General features: G+C 33.3%; 1 protein-coding gene across 6 annotated transcripts; it reads right to left on the bottom strand.

The window, feature by feature from the left end:
• Positions 1–244: 244 nt before the first annotated feature.
• Positions 245–23,804, bottom strand: mRpS16 (mitochondrial ribosomal protein S16). Of its 6 annotated transcripts, none has more exons than XM_076513199.1 (4): positions 23,688–23,804; positions 12,631–12,874; positions 11,437–11,565; positions 245–291 (listed from the first exon to the last, which is right to left on the bottom strand). In XM_076513199.1, the coding sequence occupies exons 1-4, from the start codon at positions 23,688–23,690 to the stop codon at positions 260–262; spliced, it is 408 nt and encodes a 135-aa protein (XP_076369314.1). In that variant the 5' UTR covers positions 23,691–23,804; the 3' UTR covers positions 245–259. The 6 variants fall into 6 exon arrangements, with proteins under 6 accessions (XP_076369314.1, XP_076369324.1, XP_076369286.1 ...); XM_076513209.1 differs by having other exon boundaries at positions 245–288; XM_076513171.1 differs by lacking the exon at positions 245–291 and adding an exon at positions 6,373–8,219.
• Between the last annotated feature and the right edge of the window lie 563 nt (positions 23,805–24,367).

Raw genomic sequence — 24,367 nt, 5'->3', positions numbered from 1 at the left:
AATATACGAACAATAATACAATTTACATTAATGGTTTTTACGAATAAATGATCTCTGTAACTTACAAACTTAGAAACTTACAAGCAATGCCATACCTTCTTTTTACTCTGGAAGTTTCTGATACTTTATCGATGGTTTACAATGAACGAGTTAATTTCGAGTTAAAGTAGGTAAAATTTACATAACAGGGAACTAGCTCTATGTTCATTTTTCGCTGATCACGCGTTGAGGTTTTCACTGCTGAAGTTGTACAGTGTCTTCACAAAATTAGTAAAGTCCAGTGTGAATCTACTGAAGTTAAATAGTTTGTAATGTTCAAGATTTATAAATATTCCTGGTCAAATATTTGAAGTTTCTGATTAATAAAAGTTAATCATAGTTATTGCGTCAGAGATTTATAATACAGCAGTTATAGAAAATCAATAATATATATTGTATCTGGGCGCGTTGCACTGGTTACATTTATATGCATGAAGAGAGATTCTAGAAATGTAAATTTGAACAACAATATAGGCGGTGCACTAGTGTTTACAAACACACACATATATTGTTAACTTTACACTCGAGAATTTTCTACAACTATATTGAATAGAGAAAAATTTCCCAATACAAATTAAACAGTATAAGTTATGTACATTTATAAATTTAACTTAAACAAGTATAAATTTTGTTTATATCAATTTAATTTGTTCACTCTACGAAATCTATCAGGCATAAACTGAAAAAATGCGCAAAAAATAAGTATTTCGTCGTTTGTACAAAAAGAACAAACAATCTAGAAATTCTGTTTCAGTATATTTGAAGCTTCTTATGATAAAAGATAATACACTTTTTCTTTCACCTTTTATAAATCCAGTATATTTACATTCCAGATAAGTTGTCACATACATTTTACTAAGTTTCGATCTATAACTTACATATTTGTCATTTAAATGGAATATCCAAAATTACATACATAATCCTAACTTTTTGAAGGTGTAATCATTTAAGTATGTAAAGTCACATTGGTATCATCCATCTTACAGTTTCTATTTGATAACAAAATATCCTGAAATATGTATGGATTAAAATAACTTTTATGCAACTTAGTGTTCAGTCCTTGCATTTCTGTTGCCATTTAATAAAGTCAATATGTTTAGAACGAAATGAAATTTGAGTTTTACTTAAACATGTGAATATTTAAATTATTACTTTATTATACAGCATAGCTTGTTATATAATGTATCAGAAAACAGTCAGTGTGTTTCAGTCAAATTTGGTTAAAATAGCATTTATATTCTCCTTAAACATGTGACATTTACAATATATTTACAGAACACGTTTATTGAGATAAAAGTTAATTACAACACATTATTACTATCTACGTATTTGCAATATATGTAATGTTTACAGGAAATTTTTTTATTAAAAGTCACTTATAATATACTGTTGCTATCTATATATTTACAATATATTAAAAATTGATGTTCATTTTACAAAACTGTAAATATGTGGGGATGCAATTCACTTAAATAAAAATCTGTATTTAATTAAACTATACATTTCTAAATTTATTAAAAATAAAACATTGTCACCATCTATGTAAATTCGTTATTAACTTATTGTTATTTTTGCATGACTTATATTTCAGGATATTCAGAGAAACCAAGAAAATATATTAGATATCCATATATTGCATCTTCAATTAAAGAAGTACTTCAGTGAGATGGTATTCCAGTGATACATCCACCAGAGAATTGGAAAGCAGAAACATTATTCTTCAAAGAAAACAATGAATCATCTTAAACCTCTTCATATAGTAATTATATTCTTGTGATACCTCAACATAAACTACCTCACCTGTTTTAAAAAATGATCCAAATTATTTGATTTGTGAATTGTCTCTATCAGAGCAGCATGAAGAATGTCTTGGCATTTGTTTATAGCAATTTAATTTGTTCACTCCACAAACAAGAGTTTCAAATTACCAAAGTCAATATCAAAGCCTTGTTTCTCACTACAGCATGCAAAGTAGTTTGTGTTTCTGTACCAATATTGTTGCACTAATGGAATAATTAGATACAGAACATCACCTTCAAGAATGAAAACTTTTTGTCAATTTACGTAAAGCTAGTCTGAAAGCTGTACTTTTGCACAATGGGAATATTAACCTATCAATTCATGAAGCCAGTGATGTGAACATGTAAGAAACTTACCAAAGCTTACCAATTATACCTTCATAAATGCAGTTTTCAATGAATAAATAAAGTTATTAATGCAGTTCTTATTTTCACGATATATAAAAATATTTTGAATAAATAACTCGAATACTAGGGGTGATCACTAATTGTCAAATTACTCGGAAACAGTTGTATACTTTCTCCTAGCAGCAAAAATGTTCTATTTTGTTGTTGTTGCTGTTGTTACACAGTGTATCCGGTCTGACAATAATAGCCCAAAAGGTGGTAGTGTTGACTAGCTTCTATCCCTACAATCCACCTCTTCAGAATTAGTGACAGCCAAGACAGCCTTCTTGTATTTTTGTGCGAAGTTCAACAAACTATTTAGATGTAATTTTTTTTCAAATGCAGTTAGACACAACTGACCCCATAATTATTCTCAACTTCAGTTGGTTCTGTATGTTTGTATTTAAAGTAATTTCAAACTTTTTAAGGGTTTCTTCAAAGTATTAGTTTCACTGATAGACAACTTTAAAGTTATAAGGTGCAGATCATTCAAATCCTTTAGATGAATTCTGATATTTGAAAAAAAAAACATTTCTTGGAAGATGTTGGCATCATATCACTTGATCTTTAGCTAGAATTGATAAGGTTATTTTAAAAGTAAAACACAAAACAAACTGTAGAAATGAACTGCTGAGACTTGAAATTAGAATGTGCTTACTTTTTACAATTTGTGGATTTCACAATCTTCCTGTTTTTTACTTACTAATAAACATTTAAGTTGACACAAGCGATGATGAAAGAACTTTTTTTCCAATTACTCCTCAGTTTTCATTCGAAGGTTTAAAAGCAACATCCAATACTGATGTGAGACTGTCATTAATACGTTTTATAGAAACAAAAAAAATCTCCACCAGGAAGTTAGAATATGCATTTGAGAATGTCATAGTACACAATTTATACAAATAATACAGCCCGGGCATGGTCAGGTGGGTTGAGGCATTCGACTCCCCATCGCACCAAACATGCTCACCCTTTCAACTGTGGAGGCATTATAAAGTGACAGTCAATCCCACAGTTCGTTGGTAAAAGAGTAGTTGGCAGTGGGTGGTGATGACAAGCTGCCTTCCCTCTAGTCTTACACTGCTAAATTAGTGATGGCTAGCATAGGTAGCCCTAGTTTAGCTTTGTGCAAAATTCAAAAACAAACAAACAAGTAATACATTTATAAATTATATGTAGTTTTATGTAATTTGCAATTTATTTTATGGATTTGTTTTCTGGCATTTTTTAAGGATAAAGACTCATTGCTGTTTAACACAAAATATCAAATTCCTCAGAGTATAAATTTAGTGAAAATTCCCTATCCATAAGTTATATATCATTTTCTTTCTCATCTGAATTTCCCTTAAACAAGCAATATGATTTGAATCATTATTCATTCGGCTCTACTTGCTATTTCCTGTACCAGCATCCAATAAATGAACTTATCTTCCGTTTTATGAGATAATTGTGTTGAGACCTACTTTTCACTATGAACAGAGAACTGAATTTTCTACAACTGTCACATGGAGAAAAGATATTGCAGATTCTAAGTATTCAATTTTTTGATTGGTCAGATACAGAGATAGAAAATTGTAAATGCAGTTTCTGCACTTTCAAACAAGTGTATCCTGAACTCGAAAGAGTCAACATTTGCTGTAAAAAGGTCTCGTTTATTTTCCTCAATTATTCAATTTATTGAAGGTTTTATTTAACTTTTTCTTTCTTAAGCAAAATTTATTTCATTCACCCTTATTTAAATACAACGTTTTCTCTGACATTTCAGTTAAATATAATTTTTCTTTCATTATGTTTAAATTTTCATAATTCAACTGAGTAATCCTATTATTCAGTTTATTCTAGAGTTAACAATGTCTAGGTTTATTTTAACTTGTACATCGAGTCTTGTTTCTTTTGTCACACTCGCAACAAATAACTACACTCTTTCTACAATATGTTAAGCCTTCTAATCATGAATATCAGTTATTTGGGTCCTATGTTTATCTTTTATATTATTACAGCTTATTATAACTGGACAAATTCTACCGAAATAATTTTTGGAGAGGTATTAATTAATATTTGTCTCTAATTCCTATAAGTTTTCTCTCGTGTTTCTAGGGAAAAATTGTCTGAGATACCTCTTTATTTTGTTATGCTTTTTTTCAAGAGGATAAAATTTTATGATGAGATAAAAGGGTCTTTAAATGACTCAGAGAAATTTCTTATTCAACCATGAGTGGTCCCGTGCATTTTGACAAGTGTTCTAGAGATTTATACTTTACCCACTACCACAATCACTGAATTATCAACAATTCAGCTTATATGTATCTGGAAGTCACTGAGAAAAGGTTAAGACTCCCTGCAGCAGTCTGTACAATGAACCAACCATGTAGGACAGCATCTAGAACTCTCAAGAGTCCTTGTCGGATAGGCCCCTTGAAGGAGGCATCAAATCACCTGCAGTTTGCAGACAACATTCGCTGATATGGACTGACATGGTTATTGGTAGATTGATTTATACCACGTCCTATGTATGCGCATCTTATACTTTATTTAAGCCACAACCCTTTGGACGATAGTATGAGAAACTTTGACATTATGTACAAAACCAGAATCTAAAGTTTGAATTTAACATTTGAAAAAAAAAGTAAGGACACCAGGCACTAGAGAGGAGTTAATACTTTTATTTACTAGAGCTCAGCGATTAGTAGTATTTGTTTATCGATTACTCATCAAAACCATTAATTTATTGCGCTCCCTACAACTCATTGCCCTGTACAAACACGAATAAACAGGTGTGTGTATGCTGCTTTTAACTTTTTCAACTACTGCATTATTATAAGTTGATGTTAATCTTCCTATCTTCTTTCACGTCTCTTTACTTAGCCTTGGTTTCGCATCATAGACTTTTTCTGAGGGTCACTATTTTTGCATTTTGCAAAAAATATATATTTTACACTAAAAACATATTTTGATATATTTTAAGCATATTTTGGCATTTCATATATGATGTATGGATCCTTAATGTTAAATAGATATCAAAACGTGTAATCACGGCTATGTTTTACTTTTGAAGGAGAAAGTAATTCCATACTCATCTTTTTCATATCAAGTAAACTCAGAGTAAAACATGTTTTTATCATTTAATTATCCCCAATGAAGGTAATATACTCAAGATGGCATAAATAAAAACTTGAAATGACTGTGACCGGGTGGTACAAAACACTAGATATGACACACTCATCATATGAGGAAAGGAGAACGCTATCAGAAGAGGTGCCATGGGCTTAGGCTTTAGCTAGGATCTTGGTTGTTATTTTTAGTTTTTAACGTTTTAATCAACCTTTATTGTAATTCATTTGTAGACCTCACTTATAAGTTTCACTAAGTTTTAAGAGAATAATCTTTACAAAAGTACTGTTTAAGATTGTTCTCACTTCTTGAAAGCCTGTTGTTTCAATGTGATTATAGAATAAATATGTTTATTCCTTGTTTAAATATAGGGAATATGAGCTGGGATATATGTGTAATTAGTTGTAAAAAAGTGATGACTTGAAGTGTTCTGCTGAAAGCCTTCAGAAAAACTCACTGGATGACTTTTTTTTTAATTTCGTGAACTTGAAGCCTTGCCTTTGGAATACGACACAGCTAAGGTACCTTACAAAAATTGTGCTAAGAGGTATAATTCTGTCACTTAAACTTGGTTCCTTCCCACCTAAGAAGAGCTCAAGAGAAGAGACAAACATTACAACATTGTATCAAGTCAACAAGGTGAAAAAGATAGTAAGTATTCCAAGTTGCAAGCCCTCGGCCCTTCCCTCAGTCTTGAAACTTGCACATTTTGCACCAATCACTCTGGAAATCTACACTTCTTTTCAACCATGCAATTTGATCAGAATCTCAGTAGGATGACCACAAATGTAAAGAACAGATCATTATTGGCAAAAACCTCAGGAGGAGACTTAGTGACAGTTGAACCCAACTACCATGTAATTGCTTGGGTTCATGCAGGAAAAGTTACAAATGTGAATGTATGCAGAGGAGAAGTCAAAGTGCCTCATATACACTAATAAGGATAGGATGCTGAAAGTCAAGGCTTTTGCAGAGCTATTGTCTTATATTACATACCAGAGGTACCTTTTAAAGCTGTTTGAGCTACACAGTCTTTAAGAAATAGGATAGAAAATCTCAAATTTAATAAAATCATAAACAAGATACAATTCGACTGCTGGAACATTTTCTAGAAGAATGGTACAATCAGACAGACAGAGGAAAATAATCTGTTGATGTTTTATTAGGATCTAAAAATTTAACAAAATTCACATGAGGTTTTAGGTTTTTGTGGTTATATTTGTGAAGCCCTTTCTCTGACCAAAATGATAAACATTTTGGGAATAGAAATGTTTGAAACAGATTATCATTTTTCCTATAGTTTTTCACCTGACTTCTATGGTCAGTTTGAATCTATAAACCTCTATTCTCATATCCTTTATTACATCCCAGGGGAGGGGGGAGGGAGTAAGTTAAGTTTGTTGCAGTAGGTCATGATTTCTATGCTAAATATAACTGACTAATAATGCTTTCATTTTAGGTATTATTAAAATTAGAAAGAATTCAGGAGCAAGTTAGCTAATTTGTCTATGTCGTTGGAATATAATAAAATTAATTTATTCAATAAAGATTTGAGCCATTAGAATATTTTCAAGTCACCTACTATACTCACTGAACTGCTGACTTTTCTAATCTGCTGAGGATTTTAATTTATTTAGTAGCATTAACAAGATACCTGTATTAAGCCTTAAGCAATATTCAGTTATGTGACTGTTTCATTCTTTAGTCTATATATATATATATATATATTCCTATGCCTTGTACTCCATGAAAGCAAAACCTTCTTCAAACATTGTACATTTGATAATGTGCGAGCTTCTAATAATTTTTTGTCACCTGTTCAACCTGTCTCTAAACTGTACAACCTTGTATTATCTTAAGTTGTCTGGTATCTTTTTACTACAAAAAGTCTATAATTTTCAAACACATATAACTCAACACAAATACTTTTCAAATTAAAAATACAATAAAAATATAAATATTCTTTACTATCTAAACATCCATTTAGACTTTTAATTGTTGGTCCATTTGTTTGCAAAATAATAAATATATTGTTAAACCTAATCAATGATCAAACAGACTATGAAAATTTATGTGCAAAAGATACAGGTTAACCTAAATACATAAAATTACAAGAGAACTTTACCTACTTTGATGCAGTAAAAATGTTATATGGTTGTAAAAAAAATTATAAAAAGATATATTATTCTCTAATAACATAGAAAATATGATCCAGTGAATAGAAATCCTGTTTGCAATGATTGTATAACTGGAGAAAAAAAAAGTTGTTTTTTTCAGAGAAAGAAAGTACAATGCATCAGTAACATAGACTTATTAAACTCTAAGTTTATTAAGATGAATTATTTCATCTTTTTTTCAAACTAGAAGATAGAGAAATAAAACAGATCTTTAGAAACACTGATGGATCTGAGTGTTATATAACTTTATGCAAGTATATAAAAAAATGTTAAAGAATAATACATTTTTTTATTATTAGGCTGTAAAATGAGATATAGTATATAAATGTAGTAGTATTTAAATAAGAAGTTATTTGTATATCAGAAAAGTTATATATTATATTTTAATGTGAATATACCAATGGTAAGTTTTAAATTTCCATTCAGTGCTTCAGACTTAACAGTATTGGGTGTTCTTTGCTTAGCAGCATTAACTTTGAGAGTTGGTATCACTGAAGTCATTGATAACTATCTAAAGATATCTGCTACAAAAGTTTATTTAAATGTAAAAATATGACTGAAGAAAATAACTTAAAGGAGAAATATTTAATTCACACATTCAAACACCTTCCAAAAGAGAAGTGCATTAAACAAGCAAAGTTAAATAGATATAAATGAATGAGAGGAGGTGGTCTGGTTGGCTGGATGCAAGATGAGTTTAATTCCCCTGAAATGCATTAATCTGGATTTTAGTACTGCAGACTCTTTATTAAACTTCAAAAATGTCTAGCCAGATGCAATACTGGTATTAATAATGTACAGAACATAATATTCTTTATAGTGAATCAAAAAAGTACAGGTAACAGACACATAGCTGATCAAACGTTAATGACTACAAATTACAACATGAAACCACAAATGTTTAGTCTATATAGTTTAAGTCCCATAACCTTACTTACATGTATAATTTTTATTTTATTGACCTGTGTTTCACTAACATTAGAAAGTTGTAATGACAAAGAGCACATATACTCATATTATTATATCCAATGATATAAAACTGGCCTTTACAAAGTGATCTGTCTTGGCTTCGTTCTAGAGGACCAGTATTTTGTAAAATACAGTTAAGTTTCAGTTTTAACACATTACATACATGTGTATATATACATTATTACTACTTACAAATATGTTCTTAAATTTCAGTTATTTTCCTTGAAATATAAAATAGTATATAAATAAATATAGAAATTGACAACATTTACTGCATATTATTGTAAAAAAGTTTGTACTCTTTTGCTGTACCTGGCCTGCTAAGCCTTACTAAATTTCACACATGGATGATGTAAAACAAAATAACATTACCTTTTATAGAAGAATTTTGAAATAACAAAAAATTATGAATTACTCTATCAATATTGGAGAATTCTGCTGTAATTTATTAGGCTTACTAACTAAACTGTATGTGGGTCTAAAAAAATAGTTGCAAATAAATTTTCACCTCGAAAATATCCACTTCAGAAAAGAGCTTCAATGATTTTTTTGTAACCATCTCTACAATGTAATTCACCAGTATAGACAATTTTTGTTATTAAATGACATTACTGAATAAAATTTAAGATATGATACATGTTGTTTTGGAAATGTTTATTTTCAGTACGAGATTCACATTCAGAATGCAAAAGTTGATGGCTGTTTAACAAGAAAGCCTTCACACAGAAATAATATGGTCTTTTGGAAAAACAACTTTCTTCAACATAAGCCACAGCCCTCTTAGCCATATGGTGCCATTTAGGCCCTATCCTGGACACATAGACATAAACAAAACAATTTTTATACATGGAATAATGATCCTTCAAGCCATTATAAGCAAAAAAATAAAGAAAAAGAAATGAAACTTTGGTTGATATTTAGCTGGCCATTTGAAAAACATTTCACTAATGTAGAATGGAAGTTTTGGAATGCCAGTTATATTGTTATTTGATTTTAGAAAAAAGATGGTTTATGAGGAGGACATCAATACAGCACAGAAATGCTACAATAAACTAAAACAACATATCACTATAAAGATTTGTTTTTCTTGTTCCTGATTAGAATGTCAGTAAGGCATACCACAATTCATCCTATCTGAAGCCAACAGACAATATATCTCAATCCTACCATAATTGTACTTTTATAAGGAACCAGATGTCTTATGTGTAACCAAGCAGGCCAATTTGTCCTTAATTTACGCTTTATAAACCTTACCATCTTGATCAACACAGTACCTTTTCCTGAAAGAAAACCATGTTTTGACTTGTTTATCTTTCAGAAAGTTCAACCACTGTTGTAACACCAAAAGAACTTACAAGTGTTCAACAGTTAAGCTTACATGTCAAACAGCAGTTAGCTATGAACCTGGTCATGTTGATGAAACCAGAACTTTTATTATTCACTTCTTATGTCCCTAGATGTTCTATTTACAAAAACTATTAACATATAGGCCATTGTAACCTATATAGGATTATTTTATCCAGGAAAAATTATTGGAATTAATGAGATGTGTGTGACAGTAACATACAGATGGTTTAAGATACTACCATAAGTTGTTTTAATCCAAAACATGATCATATACCTAGAAAGAAATAGTTTAGAAAACAATTTTTAGCATATTCATAGACCTATTCCAAATTCTTTTAATGTAGTTAACTGTATACTCCACTTCAAGAGTCATCATCAGACTTAACTTACAACATAAATGATACTGAATGCAATACAAATACACTTTTTAAAGAATATTCTTTTCTATTCTAGTTTAAACCACATTACAATAGAATAACTCTCAAAAAGTAATGATATAATGATTTGCAGCTCTTATGAAATAGTATTATGTATGGGTTTAAAAAAAACAACAAAATGCACTGGTAGCTATGATATATAGAAACTTTTATATAGACATTATCGTTATCTGCATTTCCTCACAGCTTTTCTCTTTTTTTAAATACACTTGAAATTTTGAAAAAGTTACCTTTATTTGTAACAAGAGGCCTATTATGTAGATGTGACAGGCTTCACCTCAGTCCTTAGTGTTACAAGTATTTACTTCTTAAAGGTTTATCAAAATTATTTTAAGTGCATTTGAATTCATATGAAGAAACTGCTTTTATTCCAAGTAATATTATTTTAAAACCATGTAACCACTTTTTGTCATTAGTGGTTACTGGGATCACCATGAAAAAGTTGTAATTAATGAATGTATCTTACTACTGATTTATAACAAATATTTATTAGTTAAGTTCAAGAAAGAGTATTAGTAGCAATAAGAAAACTAAATAAAATATCTTTGTTTCTTGCATGGAATTAATATTTCCAAATTTCCAGACAATGACTCAGATTAACAATCTCTATACCATTTCCAATTTTCCTTTTTTACCAGATTAACTAAGTTGAGTGAAAAAATAAATTATGATAAAGTGAAACTTTGTAGAGAGTCCTTTTCACATACGAGATAATTTTCATGTGAAAACATGAAATAAATTATTTGGATTAGGTTATCAGTTGTTTTTTTTGTAATTTACAAAAAAACTACCAGTTACAATTCTAGAAAAGCATTTGCATTGTGACATGATCTGTTTAAAATGAAACTGTGAATTAGAAACCAAATATTTTGGTGTTTAACACCTAACCTGGCAAACCATGATTCCTTTATTGTTAATGTGATTAAATGTTTATTATGAAAGAAATGTTACTGCATATATTAAATCGAAATATTTACACACTACACCAGTTTTAATGATTAATGCATCTTTTTATCATTCATTGAATGATCTACAAAATAAGGAATTAGCATATATGGATAAAGAGGTTTTATAGTACTCTTTCTTCTTGAAACAAGAAATCTGAACTAAAAATTGCAATTATGTTTGTTATATACAAAATACAGTATACTAAAGATATTCATAAAAGACCTTTCTCTCCTGTTGAAAAAACTTCGGATGACAAAGTTTGATTTTCAACAGCTTGAGTATTAGCTTTTCTACGATTACGCCAAGCTTTCATATAGCTGAGAGGATGAATGGGAAGAAAACCTGCAAGCCCTAAGGAAAAAGTGGTCTGTCATAAATTTAAAAAAAACACTTATAGTACAAATTAGAATAGCTATACTCTAACATTTAAATTGAAAACATTGATGCATGTAAGTATGAATCTTCTTTACGAGTTATACAAGCATATAAGTCCTTTGTTTTTTAAATAATGTTTTATAATGCATGTTTTACCATTATTGTAGTTAATTATAACATACAATACATTCTGAGATTTATCACATCTAAAAATGTTCAAAATAAAATTTCATTGATGCATTTTTATGCTGAGAATCCAACTCCAAAAACTATTTTATTCTATTGATACTTTTAAGGAAAATTCAGGCTCTAAAGTCAGGAATGTTCCCCATAAAGCATAACTAAGAAAATTATCTTATTTCAAATAAGCCAGCATGACCTGACAGTAAAAGCCATCTTGTTTTATCATGTGAGTTAAAAGTGTGAATCCAATCTTTGTTATGATATTACAGATATTTTGATTAAACTTTTTAAAAATGTTATTGACTACATCAACTAAAATACACTGAGTTGCTCAGCGTCTGTAAGAAATAGCTGAGTCTACATATGCCAAGCACCACCAATGACCTTATAATCTACTGGTGTTTAGTTTCTGTTGCTTAACCACCAAGAGACCTTTAGGCACAGCAGTGTAAATATGTGTACATATAAATTCCAAATTCTACAGCAAAAACATACAATGAAAAATGATATAACCTACCATAAATGTTATATGTTTAAGGTTAAACAACAAAATATTTTTGTAATTAATAACATAAATGTACCTTAGCTCTGACTTGTAATAAATATTTATCAATAAATTTACACTCCAATATCAGTAGTAATAAAGAACTTTTTTTCATTAAACACTGCCTAAGATTTTAAGATCACTTATTTTTTGGTTACATTATTAACCTACCCAAAATGATGTGCACACTATACATCACATCTGAAGTAACAGATTTTAGTCTAATCAATTTTGCTATTATATTTTCTGTCAGACATTTTTTACAGGATGAAAAAACAATCCACATTACAATAAAAGGTTTTTCCATTACTTACCAAGCAGTTCTGCAACAGGGTCACTAATATGAGCACCAACTCCAATCCAGTATTGTATTCTTTCTAAGTTCAAAGAGACCATTCTTTCCTTATGTTCATTTGGCATTATATCATAAGTTCCAAGCTGTTCTAAGGGAGGATCTTTCTGCCTTCTGGACTTTGGTGCAACAACAATGTGATAGAAAGGACGATTAGCACAACCAAACCTTGCTAGTCTGATGCCTATTCTTCTGGAAACCATGTTCTGAAAAATTCAACAAAAGTACAATGTCTGGTGTTACTCTATTAAGCTAAAGAGTCAAGTTTATTGCATTCTACTAATAACAACCTTTTCCTTTTTCCCATCCAACTACCCTGCTCAGGTGCAGTTCACTGAGGTCTCTAAGTAGCAATATTTTTGGGTCACTCTTACCTCCTTCCTAAAAAATAATTATAAGTGCTTTGATTGAAGAGAATCTTAGTGTTCTGGGTTATCAGCTTCTTAAGCCATCCAAGTAGTGTACTGTTGGTAGTGTTAAGACAAATAGAATTTTAGGTTATACCTATAAAAATACTGAATACAAGTCTAAAGAGAATATAATTTAATCATACACATCACAACTTATACTTTACTTGGGGTATTTATAAGAGCTGTTAAAAATCTAATATGAACAGGTTTTCATACAAGAACAAGTTAATATCTCTGAAATTGCACTACATAACAAGATTTTTACTTTTTTTATTTCCCAATTTCTTATGCCTAAAGTAAATGAAAGAGACTTATTTTTCTCTTCAAACATTGTTTTTGTGACCTGGGTAATAAAATTTTCAAAGTTACTCATTTTTCAGAACATTCCAGGTATATTCTGTGCTGAGACAATTGGAATTGCCTGAAACCTGAACGAATAATGCCTCTTCATTGATAGCTCATCCAGAAGCCTCTATGCTGTGCTGCTCCATAACAGGAATAAGTACCTCAATGAAGAATGCAACAGTGTTAAGACCTTGCTAAAAGCCTTGAAGTATGAATGAATATGGCTAGGAATTTATTGGAGACTTCAAAATGGTGGCAATTCTGATGGGTCTCCAAGGAGGCTTTACCAAGTTTCCCTGTTACCTTTGCCTCTGGGACAGCAGGGTTGGTTGGTTGATTTAGTGTTTTATGGCACAAAGGAGCTAGGCTATCTGCGCCAAACATCCGGTAAAAAGGTAAAAGTAAAGTAAATGTAGTAAAATTCATTAAAGGAAATGAAGGTAAAACAAAACAGCATTTAAAAACATAAATAACATAAAACCAATGTTGACATCTAGTCTACAATGTTAAGAGAGAAACTACAGTAAGAGAAGATGTAAAGGACTTTCTGTAGTATAATAGTAATTATCATAACCCACCAGGAAGACTAACAGGTAAGTACAAGAACCACCATAAGTCACCTGAAGTTTGCCTTTTCAGTCCTGGTTCCGATTTGTGTCATTATGGCCATTTTCAAAAAGTAATAAAAAAAGTCTCAAAAGATGTGAAGCAAAATTTTATTCATAACTCACCAGGAAGACTAATGGATAGTTCAAACAGCAGCAACAGTCACCTCAAGTTGGCCTTTCCAGTCCTAGTGTCGAGTTATTTAATGTTACAGCCATTTTCTAATTTCAAATCAAACTAGAGAGACTGATTCTTAAAAGGGAATCACATTAAAAAAGATTTAAGGTATAAATTAAAAAACTTAAGTAGCATTAAAAAGATTAATGGCCTATAGAAAACTAAAAACATTTCCAAGGTGGACAGTGTCACTATCAACAATAACACTGCCTAATGTTATTGACAAACCTTGGAACAAAACATTTTTTAAAATTTTACGACACTCAACGACAGCAAAAAAGTAAAATGTGGCTTATTGTGATCTGAGTGTAACATAGACTACACACTGGTGCATCAGCTCCAGATAAAAGAAAACGATGAGTTAAAAACTGTGACCAATACACAGTCTAGTTAGAACAACTTCCTCCTTCCGATCCTTATGGAAGCAAGACGACCAAATTCCAATATAGGGTTTTATTTGGAAAAGCTTGTTTTCGCGTTGCTCACTCCAAGTCGACTCAAGCTGGCACAGAGTCAAGCCTTGAATAGAGGACCATAGTCCACGTATGGAATAGGCACAGCAGTGATAGTGCCAGAGCAGATAGAGTTAGCTGCCGTGTCTGCAAGCTCATTCCCGCAAATACCATTGTGGCCTGGTATCTAGAAAAACTGGATAGAAGTCGATGTTAAAGAGAAATGGGCCAGTCGGTTTTGAATATCGGCGAGAACAGGGTCTGAACCAACGTGAAGTGATTCCAGGGCCAGTAGAAAACTAAGCAAGTCATTATAAATTGTGCAGTTGGAGTACTCCTTAGCTTCTATATGATCCAGGCAAGAGAAATGGCGTACAGTTCAGCAATGAACACAGAAGCTATAGAAGGGATTATACACGGAACCACCAAACTGCAACAAACCATGGCAGAGCCCACAGAGTCACTTGATTTGGAACCATCCATATAAATAGGTACAGAAAGATTGTTCAAAAGATGTTCAGTAAATAAAAGACGGTACATCCCATTGGGAGTATCTGCTTTTCTCAGATGACTTAAAGAAAGGTCACAATTAGGGACTGTAATAAGCCATGGTGGGATGGGTTGACCAGTGGATACTGCAATGTTATCCAAGGACAGACCCAATTCATCCAACTGTGCCTGGATACGAAGGTTAAAAGAGCAATGGCAAATTGTCTGTTCTGAAAAAGTATGGCCCACCAAGGAAGGAAAATACATCCTCAGGTGGGATGCTTTGGTAAGGAACAAAGTTTCAAAGAATATAGTAAAGACAGTTGCAAACAGCGAAGGTGCAGAGAAGCTTCATGAGACTATGTATAAGCTCTAAACTGGGGAAGTGTAGAAAGCCCCGGTGGAGAGACCAAGTCCTTGATGATGAATGGGGTACGGCATCTTTAAGGCCAAGGGTCTGGCAGATCCATAGAAGAGTTTTGATCAAATAAAAGCACGATATATCTTTAGCATAGAACATTAATCTGCTCATCAAGTGGTGGAAGAGAGGACACGAAGGATGTTCAGTGCTCTCGTACATTTGACCTCTAGCTGCTTAATGTGTGGTATAAAGGTCAGCTTACAGTCAAAGATAAGCCCCACAAACTGGGTTTCAAGGACCACAGGCAGTGCAACTTCATTGATACGGAGTTCAGGATCAGGGTGAATACCCTGTTAGCAGCAAAAGTACATGCAAACAGTTTTAGAGAGAGAGAAATTAGAGCCATTTGCCGTGGTCCACTTCAGTACATGATTGAGGGCAGTTTGTAACTGCTGCTCAATATATCTCATGTTCGACTGACATGAGATGTGAAAGTTGTCGACATAGAGCCCATTTGCAACAGTGAGAGGGAGTTGTTCAGTAATGGCATTAATTTTTATACTGAAAAGTGTGACACTCAAAACACAGCCCAGAGGGACTCCAAGTTCCTGTAGAAGATAACGAGAAAGTGTTGAACCCACAAAACTTGGAATCTCCTGTCCATTTAAAATTTTTTATAAAAATGGGTAAATGGCCACGTAACCCATATATATGGAGGTCACACTAAATGCCATACCTACATGTTGTGTCATAAGCCTTCTAAATGTCAAAGAATATTGATACAAGATGTTGTCGTTTGAGAAAGGCTTCTCTGATTGACGTTTCACAAGTCGAATCAGGTGGTCCATGGTGGAGCTCTGTTGTCGAAATCCACACTGGGTGGGTGAGAGGAGGTTGTTTTATTCAAGAAACCAAACAAGATGAGCATTAACCATCCTCTCTAATGTCTTAGAGAGACAGCTCATCAAAGCAATTAGACGATAGTTTGAAAGAATCTTGGGATCCTTCCCAGGCTTAGAGAAAGGAAAGATAATAGCCTGGTGCCAGGCATTAAAAAACATTCTCCTGCCAGATCCAGTTAAAAACAATTTGAAGAATATCAAGAGAAGCAGGAGAGAGATAGCGCAGCATGTCATAGTGTACATCATCAGGTCCAACAGCTGTACTGCCAGACCGATGAAGGGCCAGTTTCAATTCCACCAGTGTAAAGGGACAATTATAGTCATAGAGACAATCAGTTGGAAAGGAAAGAGGTGATTTCTGTACCCGAGTCTTGATGGCTAAGAAGGTGGAGAAACAAGCAGAAGTGCTAGATACCCGGCAAAAGCTTTCACCAAGATTATCGGTGATGCTTCGAACATCAGCTACTTCCTGGCCATTAGAGAGTAAGATCAAGAGGGGGACAGAATTGTATTACCCACTGTCCTTTCGAATCTTGTCCCACATGACTGTGGAACTGGTGGTAGAAGATATGCCAGTTGTGAACTTAAATCAAGATTTCTTCTGGCTTTGACATCTTACCCATCAAGCATGTGCACGGGACCACTAGAAAGCAATGCAGTTTGAAAGTGTGGAATATCTACGGAAAGTATCCCATGCCTGTTTTTGAGCCTTCCGTGCCATGTGGCAGGCATGATTCCACCACGGACGAGGATATAATGGAAAACATGTCAAGGTTTTAGAAATACATTGTGCAGCTGCTTGTATAATACAGTCAATTACTACTGCCACACATTCGTCTATTGATGGCTGACAGATGATGGCAGGATCAAGTTCTGCATGAGCAGTGAAAGTGGGCCAGTCTGCCTGATCCAGCTTCCACGGCCAGTCTCTCTCAAAATGATCACTGCATCATGGATTATTGTCAACCCTCCATGAAAAATGGGAGAATAATGAAGAGGAACAAAATGAGAGATCAATAGCAATAAAGGACTAACTAGGTGCATGAAAATAAGTAGAAGAACCAGTACTGAAAAGAGAAAGGTTGTGATCAGAGAGCATACACTCTACAGAGTAACCCCTCCTATCAATAACAGCACTTCCCCAGAGGGGATGATGTCCATTAAAGTTCTCCCAGATTAGAAAGGAGATGGCAACTGTTCAATGAGAGCATCAAGGTCTGATTGATGATATGTCTCTCCAGATGACAGGTACAGAGAACAAACAGTGATGGTATGACCCAAGGAAACATGAATGGCCAAGGCCTCCAAGGGTGTGTTGAATGACAAAGACAGAGTGGGAACATGCTGATCAACCAACAGTGCCACCCCTCCATGCACTTGTCCATCACACAGCCTGTCATTTCTGTACAAAGAAAACTGTTGAAAGGTGACCGTATCGGCAGGTTTCAGAAATGTTTCCTGTAAGGAAAGACATATAGGATGGTAGGAAGCAATTAGTGTGTTGATGTTATCCAGATTAGTACGTAAACATCAACAGTTCCATTGTATCCAGATGACCATTTTTAATGGTGTGTTGGCAAATTGGCTGGAGAACCCTTCTGTTTTTGACCAAATTTTTTTCCTTACTGTCCTTATTCAGGGGAGGTCTTTCGGACTCCATGGATCCTGCCCTGGGTCGATTGAGCAGGTCTTTGTTGTTGGAAGGGGATTCCAGTGACTGAGGAAGCAAATGAATGATTGTTTTGCATCTTGGGGTGGGAGACAGAGATGTATCCAAAGAAATGCCTGTTCCAGGAACTAAAGAATATGGGTCTTAGAGTTTGCTGGAATGTATGTTAGGGACAGATATGGGTGTTGACATTGATCCAACAACTGTTTTACATGGTCAAAAAGCTGTCTGCACTCTGTCTGCACTGTAGTTGTAGAACGAACTGCAACAACATACGTCCGAGATGAAGTGGTTGACAGCAATTTTTGAGCCTCAGGACAAGTTATGTTATGAATCATTTTCAAATGCTGCACCTCTTTTTCCTCCTATCATTTAGAGCAAGAACAAAAGTAGGACAGGTGAGAGCCATTGCACTTGACACAATGTGGGTCTGTTTCACACTCATAGGCATCATGGTCCTTACCACCACAATGAGCACATGTCAGGGAACCACAACATGAAGTCTTTGAGTGACAGAACCTCTGACACTGGAAACATCAGAGAGGGTTTGGAATATACAGCCGTACCCTGCAATTAAGATAACCTGCCTTGATGGTGGCAGGTGCACATGGTAATGTAAATGTCAGAACGAGGATATTGGTTGACAATGTAACTCCATCTTTGCATGTGAAGATATGCCTCACTACAGAAACTCCTTGAGTGGAGAAACCAGCAAGAATTTCTGACTCTGGGATGTTCTTCAAATCCCTCTCAACAACAACTCTGTGTGATGAATTGAAAGTAGCATGAGGTGTAACCTCAATAGATATATCCCCAATTGCCTTTGAATTCAAGGAGTTCACTTTGTTGAGATGTGGATGTTTCCACCAATATATCTCCAGATTGAAGTTTCTTTACTGACTTTGGAAAGCCAGCAAGTCCCTCCAGTCCCTTCTGAATAAAAAAGGGAGACATTTAAAAGTTTCTCCGAAAGAGAATGTAAGACAAAAAATGAGGTACAACAGGTGTTACAGATGTTGAAGATTGCTGCTCAGAATCTTCAAGACATGGTCATTTATCTGTTGACTGTTTTTTTACTATTTTATTTAAATTTTTATTTGGAAAATCCACAGGAAAAATGGAAATTTTGGTGCCCACTGACCCCACCCACCATGGAGCCCTATGAGGGGACACATTACAATGTCAAGTAAGGACATTGCAGCAATGCCAGGGCTTCATGAGCACTATACCCAAACACCAGCATCAGACACAATATCCACAATATCTGTTGAGAACTTCCAACACTGGTGCTTGGTTGAACCTAGCCCAAGTGGACCAGCCGATTGGCAGGAATTCAAGGCCAAGGTGGTGTGTTAGGGTTAGACCTCTCAACCGCCAGGATCCTCTCCTCCCCTTCACGGGTTGCCACACACGTACGGGAATCCACATCGAGGGGGGACAGCAGAGACACCACAGTGCACTACAACAGGAAGCACTAGCCATAACAAACCGAGTTCTTTGTGGGAAGGCACAATGTCAAGTGTGAGTCACTAGTGGACCTCCAGAAGGTGTTGTTCCCACCATTGCACATAAAATTGGATTTCATGAAACAATTTGTCACAGTACTTGATAAGGAATCTGCATCCTTCAAGTACCTTAGAGACTTCTTCCCTAAGCTGTCTGAAGCAAAGGTCAAAGCTGGTATCTTTGGTGGACCACAAATAAAGAAGATCCTGGAGTGCACAGAATTCCCCAAGAAGCTCAGTAGGAAGGGAAAAAAAGCTTGGGGCAGTTTTGTCTCAGTGGTTCGGGACTTCTTGGGCAATCACAAGGCTGAAAAGTATGTGGAACTGGTTGAGGATCTGGTGAAGAACTACGGCAAAATGGGCTGCCGTAGGATGTCCCTGAAAGTCCATATCCTTGACACTCATCTTGATAAATTCAAGGAGAACATGGAAGCATACTCAGAGGAGCAAAACAAGGGCTTCCTCTAAGATATACTGAACTTTGAATGCTGCTACCAAAAATGTACAACAAAAACATGATGGGAGACTATATTTGGAAGCTGATATGTGAAAGTGATTTAGATTACAGTCACAAATCTCAAAGAACTACTCACTTCTAAACATTTTTGTATAACTTTAGTATAAATACATGTAAATCTTAATTCATTTGTTGTTTTATTCAGACCTTATGTAAATGAAAATGTGCAAATTTGCCCCATTTTACATGGAAAATAGGTTAATTTTCTAAATTTCATTATCCAGGTCACAAAAGCAAAGTTTGAAGAGAATAATGGCCTTTATCTGTACTTTTACAACATAAGCAATTAAAAAATAACACATACTATCCAGGAACAAAATTTGTGTTATATAGTGTTGTATTCTCTTGAACAAAGAAGAGTTATGGAGGATTTGAGTGAATCGTTTGAGATTGCTAAAGGAATTCATTGTACTGCATCATATTTTTTTCATATTTAATGGTAAAAATGATAGAATTAGGAAATATAAATATAAATTTTGGTACAGTAGAAATAATCTTTAGCTAAGATAATTTAAATTTTCCTAATAAGATGATTGGCCTATAGAATAATTTACCTTTAAATGTTGTGGATCATGTATATTTATGAAAGTAATGAAAGAATTCACATATATAATTATGCTATAAGGACTTGCTTTGAATTTTTTATTTTAAAATTACTTTCGTGAATGAGAAAATTTAGATGGACCATCAGGTCTCTTTTTTTATCACTTATTTCTTACAAGTCTTACAAATATTCTGACGTGCCACGTTGCCTCTAGCTTTTCCATGAGTGAATAGTGTTTTTACCATTCAATTTACTTTACTCAAGCGTTACTAGATGTTTCTAAGATTCTGCAGTTTTATGACATTTCAATTTACCTACATCTTACAATATGATTAACTGAATTTTTTTTTAAACATGGTGAATCATTTTGCACACGAGAATCCATTTGAGGGCAAATTAGTCCAATACTTATGCAACTAACTATTTATTCAACACATTTTATTAGACAGGTCATCATCTGTTGTCAACCTCTTGTTTTCATGAAAACAAACAAAAACAAATGTATATTTTTTGTCATTGCTAATTTCACATGTAATAACATATCACAAGGTTACTATGTACATATCATTATTTTTCAATAATATCAGTCTTTCACACATCAATTGACGTAGTTTCTAGATACGTACTTTCTGACAAGATGCCAGACAAAAGCATTAGCTTAGATCATCACAACAGTAGAGTCCAGTGAAAGACTAACTGAATTGTGCAAGTGACCAAATTGAAGCAATGAGGGGTTAAACTTTTCAATATTTCTAGCTATACTGAGAATGCTTAGAATAATTTGAATCAGCTAATTAATTGGATAAATACCTGATAAATGACCTTGAATATATTACTTGCAAAATAATGCAACTAGGATATCATATTTTGGATCACACATTTAATGTAGATGAGAGCCATCCTTATTGCATTACTAAAGAAAATGACTGGCATAAGTGATGAGTAAGTCATGCAAACTATCACTATCTGTCACTAGTAGTAAAACAAATGAAAATTTAAGATGTATTTACAAAATTATTTATTAAAATCAATACAATACAATCACTACTTAGGTCTTGCATGGAATACAGTGTGCAGTTTGGATCACCTTATTAAATTATAAATGAATATAAAGAAGAATGCAATACTATGTACACCACAGTATATTTAGTACTAAAGAGGCTTTTTGCCCAATAATATGGCTAGAATATGACAGACATAGTAGTAGTCTAGATGTTACTTTCTATCATCAATTAGTTGAATAAACACTAATTCACTGTGAACTTAAGTTGGCAAACTGTAATTTTTATGATTATATCATTAAAACTAAGAATTAGGTTTGTGCTTTTTATCAACATGAAATCATTTATTTACTTTTAACACAGAATTGTTTCTTGTTATCATTACTTCTTATTTATTTAACTAGAATTAACAATTCTTCAACATCAAAAAGAACTGATGAACATAAATAAAAGAAAAATTATTTAGTGGTTTAAACTTTAGTAACGATTCAGATGAAAGTTAATAGCATTAGGATGATTCTAAGAATAGAAGAGGTATATTATAGTGATAGGTGAGAATCTTTTATTTTCTCTTGAGAAAGAAAGAAAAAAGTAACAGATAACCTCAGTGAAGTTTAGGTGATTATCTGAGAGATCCATACAAAAGAGGGCAAGGCTCTTATTTCTAATTTGCAGATAAAAGAACGACAATTTACTTGATGATGACCACATGAGTGGTTGAAACATTATTATAAAGTTAAAAAAATATATACTAAATAATATTTGTTTCTTGACAGCCAGGAACAACCTTACAAATATACCTGAAAGTCCAAAAATTTGAATATTCATGAACTATGATCACCTATAACTTAAATTAAAGAATTAATAGTTTATTATGAAACTGATTTGTTTTCAATCTCGATGAAATGATATGAATAAAACTTTTACACTGTAAAAGTAAATATCAACTATCATTCTTGTCTAGTGTTGATCAGCCTATGCATTTCCTGCATAGACAGGAGTAATCCCCAAAATATAAGATACCTTGACTACATAATTTCACTATCATAAATACTGATAAACTTCCAATGTTAATTTAATTATTTTTTTTAAATTATCGCGTTATCACTCTTACTTATTGTAACCGTTAATATTATTCTTTATCACCATCACAACTGTTCTTGATACTTACCAAAATTCAAATTTCCAGACTGCCGAGTAATTTGGTATTTGAAAGGTCGTTCCTCACTACCGAATAATAGTCACTACGCTAACTTTTAAAGATTGATTTTCTTATACTTACGCTGAAACTGTTACAAAATGAGGTGCATTAATTCACAGAATCTAACAACTCGCACACACCCTCACAGGTTTACGAAACAATATAACACACATATGGTTCACACAACTCAGAACTTGTTTCTTGTACAGTTTCTTCACTCAAAATTATCAGAGTTATGGACAGCAAAATAAGATAACATAATAACATAAAAAATATACTTTTATTTTTCTATATTAATAAAATCATTAAAACATGAACTAATTATGTTAGAAATGAAGCTCTCCAGGATCGTTTACCCACTAACCTAAGCTTATGGCATTACATTATTGAAGAAAATAAAAATTCTATCAAATTATTTCAAAATACTACTTCCAGTCTCAACTGCTCATATGTTTCATACAAAGAAGAAAAGATAATGATTATCTAGGGTTTAATTTGATTAAGGTATTCGACTCATAATCTGAGGGTTGCGGGTTCGAATCCCCGTCACACCAAACAGCTTGCTCTTTCAGCCGTGGGGGCGTTATAAAGTTCCGGCCAATCACACCATTTGTTGATAGAAGAAAAGCCCAAGATTTAACGGTGGGTGGTGATGACTAGCTGCCTTCTCTCTAATCTTGTATTACTAAATTAGTGACGGCTAGCGCGCAGATAGCCCTAGAGTAGCTTTGCACGAAATTCAAAACAAACTAAACCAAACCACACTATCGATTTTCAACTAATAATTTACAAGTATTCAGTCCATAGCCTAGTCTTTGAAATGTTAACGTAATGAAGTACCATTGGCTTTCCGATCTCGTAAAGCGTATGGCTTGTGCAAAACTATTCGGAGATCATACCTTCTCTTTAGAAAATAACAAAATGGCGTCTGAAGCGGAAACCTCCAATGAAGTTTCCACAAGATATGTTTATATTGTGTGAAATTAAGATAGAAAAGAACAGAAAAATCCTACAGAAATATAAAGTAATTTTGCCAGTGTTTAACATTTACTAAGCAACAGGAAACAACATCCCAGTATGTTCAGTGTGAGACTGATACAAGTTTAATGTCTTTCTCTACCTATTAACAATTTTAAATACTGTTACTTTGGCCCAATTAAAACAACGACGAACAATTCGTGTATTGAACCGTCTCCTCCATTTTTGCGAATCAAACAACATCCTTCCAGAATCTCAAAATGCCTCCAGAAAAAATAGACAAACAACAGATCACCTCACACGACTCACCGAATCAATATACAAAGCTTACAACAACAATCAAGTAACCATCGGGGTATTCCTAGATATCAAAAAAGCATTCGACAGCGTTTGGCACAATGCCATCATATACAAACTAAACCACCTACAAATAAATCCTACGATAGTCAAATGGATTTCAAATTTTTTAACCAATAGAACAGCACAAGTAAAGTCAATAAAACCATATCCAAATTATTTAATATAACGGCAGGAGTGCCCCA

Source organism: Tachypleus tridentatus, chromosome 1 (assembly GCF_004210375.1).
Source record: "Tachypleus tridentatus isolate NWPU-2018 chromosome 1, ASM421037v1, whole genome shotgun sequence".
NCBI classification, from domain to species: Eukaryota; Metazoa; Arthropoda; class Merostomata; order Xiphosura; family Limulidae; genus Tachypleus; species Tachypleus tridentatus.
The sequence above is the reverse complement of the archived record's forward strand: the minus strand, read 5'-3'. Positions and strand labels throughout refer to the sequence as shown.